This window comes from Numida meleagris, chromosome Z (assembly GCF_002078875.1).
Source record: "Numida meleagris isolate 19003 breed g44 Domestic line chromosome Z, NumMel1.0, whole genome shotgun sequence".
NCBI lineage: Eukaryota > Metazoa > Chordata > Aves > Galliformes > Numididae > Numida > Numida meleagris.
In genome coordinates this window covers 8,907,904-8,924,807 of record NC_034438.1, presented here as the reverse complement: position 1 = coordinate 8,924,807, position 16,904 = coordinate 8,907,904, and the positions used below count along the sequence as shown (strand labels likewise).

The 16,904-nt window shown below is 41.8% G+C and overlaps 1 protein-coding gene across 4 annotated transcripts in view; it reads right to left on the bottom strand.

The window, feature by feature from the left end:
• UNC13B (unc-13 homolog B) overlaps positions 1-16,904 on the bottom strand; it is a 210,848-nt gene that overhangs the window by 24,878 nt on the left and 169,066 nt on the right. For all 4 annotated transcript variants that reach the window (XM_021379970.1, XM_021379973.1, XM_021379974.1 and 1 more), the window contains 6 exons: positions 15,941-16,067; positions 10,278-10,374; positions 9,363-9,506; positions 9,129-9,206; positions 8,096-8,173; positions 2,040-2,128 (listed from right to left, as the gene is read on the bottom strand). In XM_021379970.1, coding sequence (XP_021235645.1) covers positions 2,040-2,128; positions 8,096-8,173; positions 9,129-9,206; positions 9,363-9,506; positions 10,278-10,374; positions 15,941-16,067 — 613 coding nt within the window. The remainder of the gene's footprint in view (positions 1-2,039; positions 2,129-8,095; positions 8,174-9,128; positions 9,207-9,362; positions 9,507-10,277; positions 10,375-15,940; positions 16,068-16,904) is intronic.

Sequence of the window (16,904 nt, the reverse complement as noted above, 5' to 3'; positions counted from 1 at the left end):
TCCACTTTCCCTTCTCTATCAGAGAGGAGCTTGCAGCAACCAGTTGTGGCTACAACAACATCTTAGCCACAGGCGTAAGCCACGTCAAATAAAATAGTACCAACAATTCCCTGTACTGCTGGCAGTCCTTATTCTGTTGCAGGCTAATCTCATCCCACAGTTCTTCCAAACAGTGCACTGGCTGTGAGGCCCTGCCTCAAGACACTGTAAACTCCCTGCCAGGGGATTAAAAAATAAATGAATTTTTTCAAGGGTAAAAGTTAATGCAAGGAAAAGTTGTCACCACGTAATGAAAAATGGTAGAACAGTTACTGTGGCAACAAGTTCATCGAAGCTCTTGCAGACATACAGGTTGACAGGAGCCCTTGGCAGCAGCGAGTTAAAGCGACCTCACCTACGCGGTCAGACAGGGCCCTCTGCTCCCCCTCCCCCATTCCTGCAGGAGTTCCTTTTTTCACTCCCATCGCCTCCAAGAACAAAACAGCAGCTAGCCTTGCACAAAGCGCAAACCCTTTCAAGTTCCCCTTTCTCTGCTGAAATCCTTTAAAGCACAAAATGCTTCTGTTTCCAGACGCAGTCCTCTCTCAGCACAAAGGTGGCAAGGTGCTCCAGATACACGCTGCTTTCCCAGCAGGTGCCACTAACACACGCAGATGAAGCACAGTAAGATCTGCAGTGTCAGGTGTGCACAGTGTTGTAGGAGCAATTGTTTACAGACCAGGTATAGAATATCGTGGATATCTGTCTTACCTCCCATATTTACATCCTTCAGAAGATCCTGCTTATACAGTACACTGCAGCTCCGCTTTTCATTCCCTCTTACTGCTAAGGAATAAGTGAAGCATCTGAGCTGACTGGTTAAATCTCTTGCTGGCACATCTCTCAAACTCTCCCTGGTACGTATGCTGATGCTGAACAATCTCTTTAAATCGTATTTGCAAATGTCAAGATTGTACCCTAATTGTCTTGTAGCAGTGACACCATGGAGACAGGTTTCAGATACCAGAACTCACCCCCTAATTATGATTTCTCACTCATTCTCCACCTAATTATGAATCTTATCAATTCAGCTCAGTTACAGTTTGAATCTCTCCATTTCTTGCTACACCACCCACTACTGGCAGTGGGAACTCCCCATTAGCTCTGTCTGCTGAAATCCAGATAAATGCTGACAAGTCCCACCATGATTTTTAGTCCTAAGTACTGCAAATCTGTAGCCTGTAAGAAGCCAGCTTGGTACAGCTTGCATTATTTCCCTTACCCGAGCTTCACCTATATTACTGTATGCACCTGCATTAATCTTGTTATATAGCACAACATGAAATTAATGGGGTTTATCATGAGAAGTAGTTGCTTTTGAAGATCAGTTGGGAAACCTGTATTTCTAGATTTTGTTTAATTGACATCTTCTACAGCTCACTACAAAATTTATATGATAAAGTCAAGCACATTTTCATCCTCAGGTAAATTACATCATGATTTGAAATAAAACTTAATTGCCATCTATTACTCTAGCAACTCTTTAGAGAGCTCCTCCCCTTGAAACACTAGAAAACACCATTCACTGCGACATTAGAACAAGTCAATCTCAAATTCTAAATCTTTTTCCTTTGTATTCAGTACTCATTTAACAATCAGAAATCAGTGAGCTGTTTCTTACACGAATAGCAGAACATTTAAACAAGAATGCACTTCATAAATGCTAAGCTGAAAAGTGCTTTCCAAGCAATAAAAGGGCAGACAATTCTGTTACTGACAAGCACTACTTACAAGAAAGAAAAAATCATTCTATGTAATTCAAATACATTTTACAGTTGAGAGATCTCTGTTTCTTAGCAGAGGAATACAGAAAAGAGAGACTTATAAAGACATTTCTCACTTTCTTATATGGTGTCAGTATTTGAAAGACTATGAATTTATGGTAAAAAGAAAAATACACCACGGTGAACATAAATTTTTCTCTTCTTAATTTGCCTAAATGAGATTAGACAAGGAATTAGAAAGGAATGTTTCTGGAGCAGGGACCTTGTTATACTCACCTGTTACCAAACACTGCACTCAGTTCATCCAAAACATTGTTCAGCTTCACCTGGAGCTCTTTGAGATGGTCACTTGCTTCTGCATCCAGCTGTGGATGGAAAAAGGGCACTTAGCTTGAGCCCAGAGGGCAGTCTGTTCTCCTTCACACTGCTCTTGTTCACTGCTGAGGGCACCCTTAACAAGCAGGTAAACCGCCAGCACTGGACTTTGCCAGCTGGGATCCTTTCCTCCACTGCCTCCTGCTCTTAGAGAATACACAGAACGATCAACAGATACTCGTCCAACCAAACAGCAGCAAGTGGTTGTTTCAGGCTCCTCTTCCTGGTATTTGTAGAGTTAAGAAACTGAATCTGCACTCCCCACGGCCAACAGAGCAAGCCGGCTGAGAAATCAGAAAGTACTGCATGTTACCTTGGGTTCATGGGTCACTTCATCACTGTAAGTCTAGACCGGATGCTATTTACTTGAGTAATTCTCCATGCTAGTCTTGAAAGATGTTATTTCACCTTTCACTCTGCTGTCAGTATTCAAGCTTAAGACTAACCCAGCCACTGTTCTCAGAAGATTGGACCCAGCTATTCTGAAAATCCGCAGTATCACAGCAATAGCTGTTGTGCACTTAACAATTTTAGAGCAAAAGTAGCTCCACTTTCACAGGGATCTGGACAGCTTTTTCACTGCAACTCATCAGAGCAGACTTGACCAAAAAAACATGTAAAAGTGCCCCAAGCACTAAATGGATGCTGCTGACATCTTGGCATACGCTGTAAGAAAAGCATGCCACATTATAACCAGCCCAACGCCATCTGTTTTTCCATTCAGCACTGCCCTGTGCTCCAGCTGTAGTCATTCCTCCAGCCTTGAATGAGCCAATTCTGAGCAACCCACCTGTGTGCATACATAACGCCACATGATGAATGCTTTGAGATCATTTGCTTTGAAAAAGTGACTTGTAAAACAGATTTTCTGTTCCTGTTGTAAAGGAAAAACCTTCCAGAAATGCTTGCATTCAGTCTCACCTTTAAGGCACATTATCTGTTTACCAGTGTAATGGGCTAGATGCCAGCACAGCAGTTAAAAATCAGTTTGGATTTTTACGTAATGTCCACATATGCAGGATTTGAACATGACAGGAGCTCACACTACTGCACTCAGTGCTGAAGCACTCTTTATATTCCTCAGCATCTGTTAGAGAAAGACAAGCCTTAGGGGACACAGAATCTGATCTGTTCATTTTCCTTTGGAAGCTGGTGTGGAAAACTGACTATCAGGCACTTAAAACTGTGCTAATGAAACTCCTGAATCAGAGCTCTGAAGAACAGAGAAAAACAAACAAGTGATTACTGGGGCCTTAGAACTTTAGGCACTAGCTGTGATTATTTTTCTTTATTGAAGTGAATTTGTATTCCTATGATTTTTAGAACTTCCTCACTACAAAGGCAAACTAAAGATAACATCATGCCAGTCAGCAGTCATTCTAGCCAAACTTCCAGGTAACAAAACAAAAACAGAATCAGTTGGTGGTGCGATTTGTGACTTGTTTTACCAAAAGCTGACCTGGACTCAGCAACTCAACAACCGCCAAGCTTCTCCTTGCTATTACACTTCCTGATTGCAATCTGATCTTCTTGGGAGCAGAAGAAAGGTTGAGTGTTAGGGCTGGGACTGCAAGAAAAGAGAGCTGGAGCAAAACTTTGCCAAGAGGACAAGACCCACCATCCGCGGTGACAAAGTGTCTCTCCTCCAGCTATTCACATACTTTGTATACTTAGGTATTAACATACTTTGGCTTGAAGTTAAACATCAGAGAATTAACTGAGTGTGATTTAAGTCCACTAGGAAGGGACAAGTACGTGTGCATTATTGTTTCACGTATTTCAACGACATATCAGTCACGGAGTCCCCATAGCACACGGTGTAACTGTGAACTGTTCTTTGCCAATATAGTGAAGCACTGAAACAGCGTTCAAATGGAACAGTGTCCATTTTGCTGCTCAGCCAATGAATTCTAATTATATTAGCTACCACTGATAGCAGGAAATGCCACTTGGACTGCATGATAAATCTGGCAGGTAGAGTAAAGCAGTATTATGCAGTTGGGTCACCATCGTTCCTATCGGAAGCTACCACTCAGCAGGCTTACTACATCCATTCTGTGGGTGCTGGGTGTACTGGAGATGATTCAGAGAAAGAAAGCTAATGAAAAGTTCTCTGTGCAAAACAATGGAGAGCACCAAGACCAAGGCAGCTTCTGATTCCTGAGCAAATGCTACAGGTCTGTTAGAAATAAAGGATGACACTTGCGTAGTTGTATGTTTAAGTTCAATGTGTGTTATGGAAGGGTGAGGTGCAAGCAAAACAGGGAGGCACTAACTCTGTATCTACATTTCCGAGTAAAAAGCAGAGTCTCTTCATTTCCTGTGACTATTTGAGAACTGGCAGGTCAGAGAGTCTGGGCTTCAAAGTCTCACCCAAGCACATTCAAGGCTGGAACGTTCAAGTTATCTGCTTATTGGATAAGTGACATTTACAGTGTTATGAACTTCACTTAATCTTGATATTATGGATGAAACTGAACCCACAAGATTTGTTGTGATGTGCTTCCAAACTCTTCATGAGATGCCATTCACTCTTGCTTGGTTTCTGCACAAATGAAGCATGAGCAACCAGAATTGGAAGGCTCTTCTGCAGACGGAGAAACACAGCTTTCTCCTTCAAGAAGGTAGTGGATGTTAATCAATTCACATCTCTAAGCAGGAGAACCTGTAAAATCATTGGGTCTGACATATCAGCAAGCAGAAAATCTTGCCTTGAACTCCTATTTTAGCCTTACACAATTTAAAGGGTTTGTGTGGCTCTGGTTTAAGGTCATTGATCATTCTGCCTCCCTGGCTTGCTCGCTGGAGTGGGAGCTCCTCTCTGCAGAGGTAACGGGGCAAGGAGTTCAGGCTGAACATCCCAAAAAGGGATTTTCTGTACTGAACTTTAAAGCATCTCTCCCCTTTCCTATAGGGTTCAAGAGTAAGAAGCCTGGCGAGCTGCATCCAGGCAAGATTTCCAACACCAGAGAGGCCTTAGCTATTGCACATGGAAGGGTAAAGAGGAGCAACCAGCAGCTGCCACAGATATTTTGAGATCATTCCTATAAAATCTTGGCTGTTTCTAAGTTCTCCTCTAATTTATGATTCAGGTAGGTAACTTAGATTTATGACTTGGGTAGACAACTTAGGACTTAAAATGTGGGGTAACACTGGCTAAGCATTAAGAAGAGAGTTTCCCAGAGCATTAATTGTACAGCTTAGCTTGTAACTGAAGGCATGAAAATTGTATGATGATAATCTGCTGCTACTTGGTAGTTAATGCTCTGGGTTCCCTAGGCAGCACTCATCTCCAATATTCACTCTGTACGCTTGACTTCAGGGGGAAAAGTGCAGAAATATTTTAAGCTAGGTTTCCACAGCACATATAGACCCAGCAGCGGGCAATACATACAGAAGCTTTTAATTTCAGTGTTTATGAGTTCATAACTTAGAAAAAACTAAGACAAATAATGGGCTGTAGAAAGCAGTTTCTCACAAGCAAAATGAGAAAAGCTTATTCTGGTATCAGGGACAGCATACAGGCACAAGCCTCTAGGAAAACTGCAGCGGTGGTTAGAAAATGCAGGTCACATTAGGTTTCAGTAGGTGATGTATGAATAAATAAATGGGGCCAAGGTCAAGAAACACTAGCAATGAACCTATACAGCCCATTTTAACAAAGAGCAATCCAGTTTCAAATTGTATTTATGTACAATTATGTACAGTTTCTGTCCAGCATTCGTTCACAGTTCTACTGCCCATTATGCTTTTTATGCGAACTTTAACTCCACAAATTCTGCCTTTCCAAAATCTTTATCAGGAATGTATGGAGTGCCTCTGAGCCACACTGGAGCTGTTCTGATCCTGCCAGATCAACAGATCCCAGATAGGAAATAAAATATTAATTATAAATGCTTAAAGTCATTTAAGATACTTCTTCCTGTGAACTAAAAATACACATTTATGTTCCTTGGGATCTCCAGCAGAGACAAGGAGACACTCTGCAGAGAGCTCCCCAAGGCACCGATGTCCTTACCTTTCCAACTAGCAATGTTCCCAGATAACACAATGTCACACATCAAACCAAGAGACAATTTTTGCAGTTTTTTACCTTCTCAGTACTACAGTTTGAAAAAGAGTATGGGAAGCGAGGGCAAAAATAATATTCCTCACTTGGGAAAAAAAAAAGGAAGGCACTATATTCAGGATCCAAATTCCATGAAATAGTACTGAGTGAGCACTTCTGTTTCAGGTTGTGCCATTACACTGCAGGGTGCCTACAGGTGAGCCCCGAAGCAAGAAAATGACAGCATGCTTGTTTACAAGTTCCATTCCCAAAGCAGTTGTCCCACCAGTTGACACTCACTGGGCTGGCGTCAATCTGCATCAGAAAAAGGACTACTCCAACTACAGCCTTGCTTACTCCATCAAAACAAAGGATCTGGCAGATTTCAACTCAAGAAGCAAAGCACTACACAGTCACCACGAGGAAAATCCCTAAGGAAAGCAAACAATTCAGGCACCTAACACAGCACAAGATGCTTCTGGTGATCAGTGGCAGCCCAATGAGGTGGAAAGCAGCATTTGAAAGAAGATCACTTCCAGAAAACAGCTTCCTAGCATGTCTGTCAGGTTTCATCCCATGTTTTATCACTCACAGTTGGAGTTTCTCTCCATTTTTTTCATCCAATTCCACAGAGCAGGGGAAACAATGGGTTGAATACCTCTGTTCCACCATAGCTACCTCCCCAGGAAGGTTTTAAAGGGCAGAATGAAGAGGCCTAGGCTAGGTAAACTAGTCAATTCTCATTAGATACCATTCTCCCATATGCAGACACTACTTGTTATAGTATCAGGTGGTATTTTCAATTTGAATTATAGGGAAACCCTATTTAATAGCCAGCACTACAGAAAAGAAGGTCACAAATTGATATCTCAAAGGAAATTAAGTGCACAGAAATGAAAACATTAGAAATCACTTCATCAACATTAAATCACAAATTTATTTTTTTGAAAGAAGCGTTTAGTTGCCATTGATATTACAGCTAGGAGAGTATAATTTTATTTCTTGATATAGAGCTAAGAAATTAAGATTGCTCAGATCACGTGAGAAAGAATAACAGCAGTTTCCCTTGCACCATGGGGCAAATATTTACGGAGATTTTTGCCACTTCATAGAATTCTGCCACTAAACACCAGAAAGACTTGAAACAGCATGCAAGCAAAAACCGAGCTGCCCATCAGCAAAGTGAACTTTCCTCTTGGCATACAGGTCATAGCACAAATTCTACCACAATACAACCAAAGAAAATGCACTTATGCTTTGAAAACTATTTTTTCCTAACATCAGAATCAGCAGCCTTTTCTTCAGCTTCCTGAGTCTTGAAAAGCAATGAGAAAGAAAGAAAAAAAACAATACAGATTACATCATAACAGAAACAGTGACTTCGGAGAGAAAAGTCTTATTTCTGTAAAAATGGCCATCCAAAAAACAAAGAACGAAAACTAAGAAAGATATTTACATTCATGGACATGTCTGAGTATCCAACAAAGCATGAGTATAGAACTCATGTAACTGCCTGTCTGCAATATATTAGATATTGGACATTTAATGCCAAAGGTACCATCCCACATTTATATGCCATGTGAAGGGACTTGATGACAACAGTTCTCAGACATATCTGTCTTTAGAATTGTGAAACCACCAGCCATGCCCACATTTAGCCCACATGAGCACAGTATATATCCTGTTCTTTCCTCCTCCGTGCTGCTCTGTGCCTTGAAACATTTGCTCCTGCATCTTATAAAGGATTTAGAAGAGTCTTCAGGCACGGCTGTCCCTCTCACACTTGCTACAGTGCCAGGTGTCACAGGCCTCTCCTTATGACTACAGCCTGCAAGTACCACTATGATGCAAATAACCTAACTAGCAGCACAGTAAGAATGAGTAATGCTCAGTCTTCTAGCGATCTTACCTCTTTACCACCCATGGCTTCAAACATCTTCTCTAGCTGCACTCTCAGCTGCTGGATGTTATTCATCAGGATGCAGGGCTGGTGGGACAGAAGCAGGTGACTGTCATGGCTCAGGGTACCAACACATTTTCAACAATGGTACAGCTTGTGCCTCAGCACCCTCCCTCAGGTGCCACCATCTCAGATTCTCACAGTGAAATAAGAGGGAAAGCAGCAAAATTTTCAGCATTCAATCTGAAAAAAGTAAAGCCCTTTTTTCTCCAGCTTGAAATGAGATGGTCAGTTCCAGAAACCCCAGATTAGGGAGTCCTTCACCTTTGTATTTTCCCTCTTAGCTTTATCACAAACAGAACAAGCTGATAAAAAATCCCTGTCAGGAAAATGTTTGACTCCCTCTGCAGCTCCTGCCAAGCTCTACTAGAGTCCAAGCTGTATTGCTTTCAGCCTCTTAATGCTGCACTGTACTGTCTTGAACGGTGTAAATCCCAAAAGGGGAACTGTCAGCCAAAGCTACGTCGAAGCATAGCTGGGTTCTGCCAATACAAGCCTGAGAACAACAGTCAAGGGAACCTGAGCAGTAGCCCTGTCCTCTGCAGTTAAATTCCCTGGCACAGGTGTGTGAGGTGAAATAACACCATGGGACAGACCCAGGGTTGACAAGGAGTTGCTTTTTTTGTTGTTTGTTTATTTAATATCCTGAACTTTACTTAATTTAGGATTACATGGCAAGATAATTAGACGGATACAGCAGTAAACTGTAAGTGCTGCCCTGTAGCAAATCTGGGGAGTGACTTGTTCCGTTTTCCCTTTATTTTTTTTAATCACCTCTGTGATGTATGACCAAGATAGGAAGAGTAGCAGTTAAAGTGACCCTGCAGATCACCTTCACAACCTTATTTTATTTTGAAGCCAAGCCAGAACTCAATTCACAAATGTTTAGGATAAAAGCAATGCTACACTGTCAGTGAGGTCAAGTACCTGGCAAGAAATTTTTTTCATTAGAACAATTATGTAATTCCCCAGCACAACTCACCAGTTTCTCCTTGGAACAATAAGACTGGAAGCTCTTGGAGAGGATGTCAGCATACTGCATCAGCACTTTCCCAATAGTCTGCGGAGACAAGGTATGCATACTGTTACTTGTCCTCTAAGCAACACAGGCGATCTCCAGAAAATAAAATCAAAACCAAAGACAAGAGTTCTTCAAACATCATACTGTTTTGCATCCACTAAGGGCAGACAAACAGCGGGATGTTGAGGGTATTACCTTAGCAAACCTCCTATTATAATGAGCAACAATGACAGGGTCTGGGCACTCCAACTTCTTAATGATCTCAAAGCTCTGATTGAGTTGGGTGAAGACATCCACCACTGAGCAAGAGAACAGAGCGTGCTCAGATGTTTGCTGGAACTAAAACGAAAATACAAAGAGTCATTCTCAAATGGAAAGATCAAAAATACACCAATTTCATGTGAATCTCCATCATTTGCAGTACTGGAGGCAAGACAACTATAACAAAACCCACTAATTCCTCACAATTAGTCAAAAGCTCTTGAAAAGGCCTAGAGGAGCAAAACAGACAACTCCGTTGGGGCCATAGTTCACTGTCATTCATCAACTATGACAAGACAAGCATTAAGGAAACACAGCATGATGCTGAGATGCATGGCTTGCCTGTCAGTCAACAAGGAAAGAAAGACAAAAAGAGTTCTTTTACATTTTCTTAAGATATAAAGGGAACATTTATATTAGCATCACAGTCTACAGCACCAACAGTAACTAAAACTGGAAGGCTCTTGTTCTCCATTGGGAATATGCAGCAAACTAAGATTCTCTGTCTGTGGATTAAGGTTACATTCTCACTGCATGACTAAGCACATGCGATGTGCCTTATATTTCAATTACATATCTCACTAACACAAGGAGAAGAGAGGATACCAACCCACTGGTTGACAGATTAACCAGAAAAGAACAGAACAAAAATGAATGAAGTGCATCTTGCTATTAAACAACACTCTACCTTGTATAGAAAAGTCCTACAATCAACAAGTTTCCCCAGTTGTTCAGCATGCAAAAAGGGCTGCATCCTCCGTTTGCATAACAGCTGAATTTACAGTGTTATTTGGTTCAGGTCACTTGAGTATGCAGCACTGAATCCTCCACTCAGAGAGACCTACATACCCCATCTTTTTTATCTCTCTCCAGAGCACCATGCAGGAACTCTAAGGAAACATCTTCATTTTCATCCAGCCACTGCATCACGAACTGCTCAAACCACCTGCAGGAAGAAGAGGAGAGATAGTAAGCTACAGCAAGAAACAGAGCATTCCAACCAAACCTCGCCCCAGGGACATGTCTTTCCCTGCAGCACCCAGTAGCTGTTTAGATGAACTAAATGCCCTCAGAATAGTACTTTCCCTTCCCTGCCCTCCAAACTTACTGTCAGAAATAGGTGTTGTTTCAGCAAGCATTGTGAAAACTTGCTGCTGTTAAGTTGTGTGAATATTGTTATCTCTGCGTGTGCTGCTGTAGTTCCCGAAAACACTCTTATTTCTACACAAACTACCTGGACCAGACCAGCCAATGACAGTCCAGCTTCCACAGACTGCTGCTCCTACATTCTTTTCATCATTCTCCCTATCTTTCTTCTTCCTTGGTACCCTTCCTCATGAGCAATTTCTTCAACTTTTTATCATCTCAGAACACTTTCATTGCATTTTATTCTCCTTTCACTCACGTGCCAGACAGGATAAGGAAAATATCTATACCCACCACCTGTGAGTGCCAACAGAGAGAACACTGTCCTGCTGCTCATTTGGGCCTGCCACCCTTCACACAAGAGATGCAAATGAATACAAGGGGAAGAAAAGACTCCACTCCAGGGCCCTTCCACCACTTCATCTGCAGATCAAGACATATTTCTTCAGTGCCATGAGGGAAAATCAAGGCTAGAAACGTTCTTCCCCAAGCCTTCTCCAGAACATCCTCCTATTTCTTGGCCTGCTGATGGTGCTGTGAAGATACTTCAGAGTACCTCTAAGTGGTAGTATGGCACATCTTGCAGGGCTTGCAGGAAGCTAGCCAGCCCTATTAGCAGCTTTTTATTGTTTTTACTTTGAAGATGAACAAGTTGGTTCATACAGAGACATTGGACTGACAGCCTTGGAGCAGGGTCAAGTCCTCCAGACTGGCAGCACTTGAAGTAGGGCAGTAATGTTAGTCTCTACCCTCTCCTCACTTGAGAATGTAAGCTACATGTTGGACCACAATTCAAGAAGCTACTGGAACTGCTGAGTCTCAGGAAGAAGCTCAACATGAAGTGGCATCTGGAACTACAAATCCCACAGAATAAGTGTCTTATACACAGTCTTGGTTAAAATACATAGAGAAGTTGCTAAGTGACTTCAGCAACGAGGTTTTAGAGTTGGTCACCTCTCTGTTCTCTGCTCTGAGGAACATATCAACATTGTTCAAGGGGAAGGATTTTTCTTGACTGTGTTTAAGCAATAACATAGCACTTATGGCTTTGCTTAAATGTTTGTCTAGGACAGAGAGTGTGCAACTGCCAACTCACTGCGGCTGAAGCAAATCTTAATTTCCAATATTACTAAACAGTCTTCACAAATAACAGAAAAAGTGCCCATGTATGACTTCAGTCCATACTAAAAAATATTACATGAGCTTCACAGAGCACAACCTCCTCGAACAAGCTGCTGTTTTCATACAGATTGTGCTAATTATGGGCCGAGTTTGCAAAGAAGATGAAAGCATGTGCCAGACATGAGAGGGAGATCAAGAGCAAATTCACAAGCACAGCATACTAGATAGCCTTAAATACTCTCTACACTTTGAAATATAAAGCATATCAATGCTAACACTGGAAATTGTAACTGACAGTGTTAAATGCCAACAGCAACCTGTCCATGCAGCCCTATTTAACATAGACAGCAGCAACGCAACATTGTCATAGACAGACGGGCTTCCCATCTTTCAAAAACTTCCATTTAAATGGCTGTTTAGGCTTCTAAAAGTCAGTAGATGTGGGAGCTTACTGCAATTTTCTTGTGCTTTCAACATTCAGCTTTTAATTCCAATAGAGTATTTTGAAGACATAGATCAATCCTCTGAAGAGAATGGGGCAGTTTAAAAGGAAGCAAGAACACATCTTCCAGCACCTTCAGAGTTCTGAGACAGCTGCAGCTTCACACATCACGTAGCTCAACGTATAGAAAAGATTACTTGTCTGTGACAGAAGCCATCATTTTGCTCATGAGAAGTGGAACTATTTCCAGACTACCATTCATCCTTGGTCACTGCACCACATCCATAAGAAAGGGTTCTTTGCTGAGAACAGACACTGCACATTTTTATGGCTACCATACGTTGACATACCAAATGAATTGCACAGTTATTGACTGTCTTACCAAATTGTCTAGTCAGAGGTGGTAATGAAAAAGGCACTGTATATTAGGGTGTTCTGAAGGGGAAAAATAGTAATAATAATAAAAAAGCTTTACCTCCAGAAAGTGGTTTAATGAATGTTCAAGTGCAAAATGAATCACTTAGGTTAGGTCAGGAAAGCCTGTATCTACATTTGTAAATCCAGTCCCAGCTTTGCCCTTTGCAGGCTAGCAGTAAAACACAACAGTTATAAATCATCTAATAAATACTGCTGGTCCCTGGGCATGTTCAGAGCCAAAGCGTGCTTTAAGCTGTAACACAAACCTAGAGTTATCTTAGGCTAACAATCTCTGACTATCAGTTCTTGGACTGTTGAGCAATTGAGGAGCGACTCTGGGGATCACAAAGGCAACATATCCAGAAAGATATTAAAAATAATCTACCACAGAAACTAATAAAAATAATTCAATTTCATGCATAAATAGCTCCAAAATGCTGTTATACGGCAAATACCTTCTTCCTCTTGTCTGCTTCAATTATTGATCTAGGAGCAAACCCCATAATGACTCACACACCACCACACGGGACAGAGGCTCATGGTGCTTTTATCACATTCTGTGCTTGCAGGGACCAGCACAGTGTGCCTGGAGATTGCACAGCCAACCTCTCCAAATGATGTTTGCGTTGAAAACGCCTCAGCTCTGTCAGCACGGAGAGACAGTGCTTTGTGCTTTGTGACTAAACGAAAGTTTGCTTGCTGGTTGCAGAATAGTAATGTAACACAAAAGGCTGCAATTACAGCGTGGCCATGAGCCTGGCGGCTGCGGTCTCACACTTCACAGGTGAATTCAACTTGTTTGTTTGCTGTGCTGATGCATGTGGGTACTCAGCGAACATTCAGCAGGCACTGGCAAGTGCAGAGACAAGAAAGCAGGCAGGATTTCAAAGAGTTCAAGAAAAAAAAACATTGTGTTTGATAGTAAGCCAGAAGAATAAGAGAGGATTTCAAAGGCAGGAATGCCTTCCACACCAGAGAGGAGGTAGTTACCAGTACAGCTACAATACTAGCTGCTTGCTAACGTCAGTTATAAAACAATACTTCTTTGCATACCTGAAAAGCTGGTTGCGTGTTTTTGTTTTGTTTTTGGACACTTCACAGCTTTGAGCTGGCATACAAAAAGTGAAGAGAGGAAGTTCTGAAGACCCACTCTCAACTATGTTGATACTTCATTTTCAGAAACTGCTGCTGAATTTCAGAAAAAAAAGGGAATATAAAAACTACAATACTTTAGAGCATTTACTTTCTTCAGTAATATCCCAGGGATATAAAAAATGTGGTTTTGCATAGTTTCAACAAGAAATGCAAGTTTTTGGATAACCGCTGCTATTCTTTGGACTGAGGCGATTCATCTTCATCTGAGTTTCCTGACAGGGGTACCTGACGCATGGACTCCTTTGTTTAAGGAAGCTTCAAGACTGTAAGGAAACATAAGGAAGCACTTCTTTACTGCATGGATGATGGAGCACTGGGACAGGTTGCCCAGAGAGGCTGTGGAATCTCTTTCTTGGAGAGCTTCAGAAGCCACCTGGACATGGGCCTGGGCACCCTGCTCTGGGTGTCCCTGCTTGAGCAAAGGTTGGATCAGAAGGACACAGAGGTCCCTTCTGACCTCAGCCATTCTGGGATTCTGTGAAGACCAAAAATATTTGTGATGAAGCAAATTAAAAGGTTGCTGTAATTGATATGAAGGGTATATTTCAAAACAAGTGAAGGCCATGGTTGAAATAAACTCTTGCGCCTGATAATGTGGCTGGTGTACTAAAACATGAGCGTGAGGTAACGAGGGAAGCCAGTGTCTACACGAGAACGTGAGCTCCAGTGCTCATGTATACCAAAGTCAGAAGAGCAGAACAATTCTGCAGAAGACTGCAAAACAAAACTGAACGTCATTATCCTGATTACACAAGAGAAAAAAGAGATTAAGAAAATGTGATGGCTTGCCTAGGACTGCACTGACTCAGAGGCGCAAAGGGAACCAGGCTTCTCAGGCTGGTACTCCAGCACCCTATTCACTGAAGTAATACCTCTCACTGAACAGATTTGCTAAGCAAGACCCGTGGCCCAAGCCAGCCAATTACACCAAATGCCTCAAGTCTTATTAGCATACAGATAATGCCAGGCTCAAGGCACTGGAGGATGAAAAGTGGATTCAAAATGCCAAACTGGAAATAGTCCAAGAAAGATATTTTTCAAGAGGGGCAAGTGCAAAGTGCTGCATTTTGACAGCTGCAAAGATGGGAAGAAAAGCAAGGTAGGATGCTGTTGAGGGCTTGGCTTGTGACCAGCTGGAAATATCACTGGTCAATGGTAACAGTGAAAAAAGAAAGGAAAAAAAGGCTGCTACCATACCAGCGTGTGAAAGCAGCAGTAATGCCTGCAAAACAAAGCAATGTCTAGAACAAACATTAATGTCTAAGTCTAGATATTTTATTTACAGACACAGACCAGATGGAGAAGTGTGAGTAAATCCCACTTAGAATGAAGGATAGGAACAAATAAGAATAGGCAGAAGACTGGGAAGGGACATAAGAAGTAATGGCGACTCTCGTAAAAGAGAAGAAATTTGTTCCCAGCATCCAGGCTGGGAGGAAAGGATAAAACAAGCTCCAACTGAAGCAAGAAAGATTTGGAGGGGGGAAGGTGGAGAGTGTTCAACCTCCCAAAACCAGTGGAGGGATAACAGTAAGATGTGGAGCAATCATCATTGCAAGCTTCTGAAAACCAGTTAGACAAGCAACGGCCAGAAACAACCCACCTGCTTCTGCTTTACAACAGGGGAAGGGCTTCAGCTACAGTGTTCTTCCTGGGTTGATCACACAACTTTTAAGGCTCAAATTTTCCTCAGGCTTGAAATCTACTGTTTCTCATTTAAAGTTAAATAGAACTTGTGAACAATTGCTCAGAGCTTAAGAACAACAGCTTACGTGTTTCCAACTAAACCACCCAGTCTTATAAAAAAACAAAAACATTACCATTACTTAGAAATCCTGGTGTGTGTGTAACACATCTGCACACAGAAATACAGACGTACATACAGTAAAGATAAAGCTGTATCTACTAACACTAGAACATAAGCACCTGTCTAGAAGTCTGCTGTTCAAGGATCGACATCGTAAATACAAAATGACTTAAAAGACAGTCCATACTACTGCTAAACCTTTTGAGATCTCTGGAAGAGGTTGTACAATAACATATTGATTTGTTTCATGGACAGGGGCACAGAACACCAGAGGGAATGAAGATGCACATAAACATAGAGAAAAAGAAATGAATAAATGGTATATTTATATACAGGCAGCCATAGGAGAACCAACTGTCTGCCCTCAGGATAACCGAGGAAGAGGAATAGCGAGGATTACTACAGGAGACATAACACACTCACGCTGGGTATTCAGGCACTTTTCCCTTGAAGGCAGGCAGATCACGAACATATTCGTTGTACAGCCACTTCACTTTGAAGTGTAAATTCATATAGTCCGCACTCTTACATAGTCTGTGTTTCTCGTGCTCTGTGAGGAAGGAAAAAGGCAGTTAGGTCTGAATTTACCTTTATCACTGCATCAGGGACGGGAAGGTCTTATAAAGCATGTCAGCAGTATGCAATGGTTTTCAGGATGAAGCACCTACAAAGCCATAAAATCTTCACAGCGTAGGATTTTGGCAAAGAACAGGGGTTCTCAGTGGTTGACCAGTGGGGCTCTGGAGACTGTTTCTGTGGTTCCTATCAATACTCCCATATGCTGAAGACTTTTGGTTGTCACGGCAATAAAAAGAGAGCAGTCTCTTACGGACTTTCCATTTAACATATGACAGTCCAGATTTCATCTATGCAGGAAATAAATCTGGAAGAGTGAATCCATTCATTCTTGAATATAAACAAAGGCAATACAAACATCTTAGACTACATTCCCTATGAGGCAACAGTAGAAAGAATGAAGTTCTTTAGAGTTAGACAATATCAATCACAAGAAAGTCCAGACAAGCTGTGAAATTCTACGCAAGTCCTCTCACATATTTTCACTAAAACACCAAAATCCTCCCCTGCACACATCTAGCCTGCAATACGACACTAAGAAGCAGTAGACACGAAGACAGTGGTGATTAGAGCCAATGTGATTCCAGCTTTATCTATAGCTGAATTCTCACTGGTGCAAGGAAAGTTGTAGGAAAGGCCTTTTCCTTTCCTACTCCACATGCACCAAATTTACTCCATTTCACACCCACAGTATGGCCATGAATTGTTCTCTGGTACCACAAAAAGCTTCCTGGACAGTAAGAGCATGTTATGTCATTGCCCTGCATCTCCTTGAGGGCTTGTACAGACAACTCACCACCAGCTTGGTCTC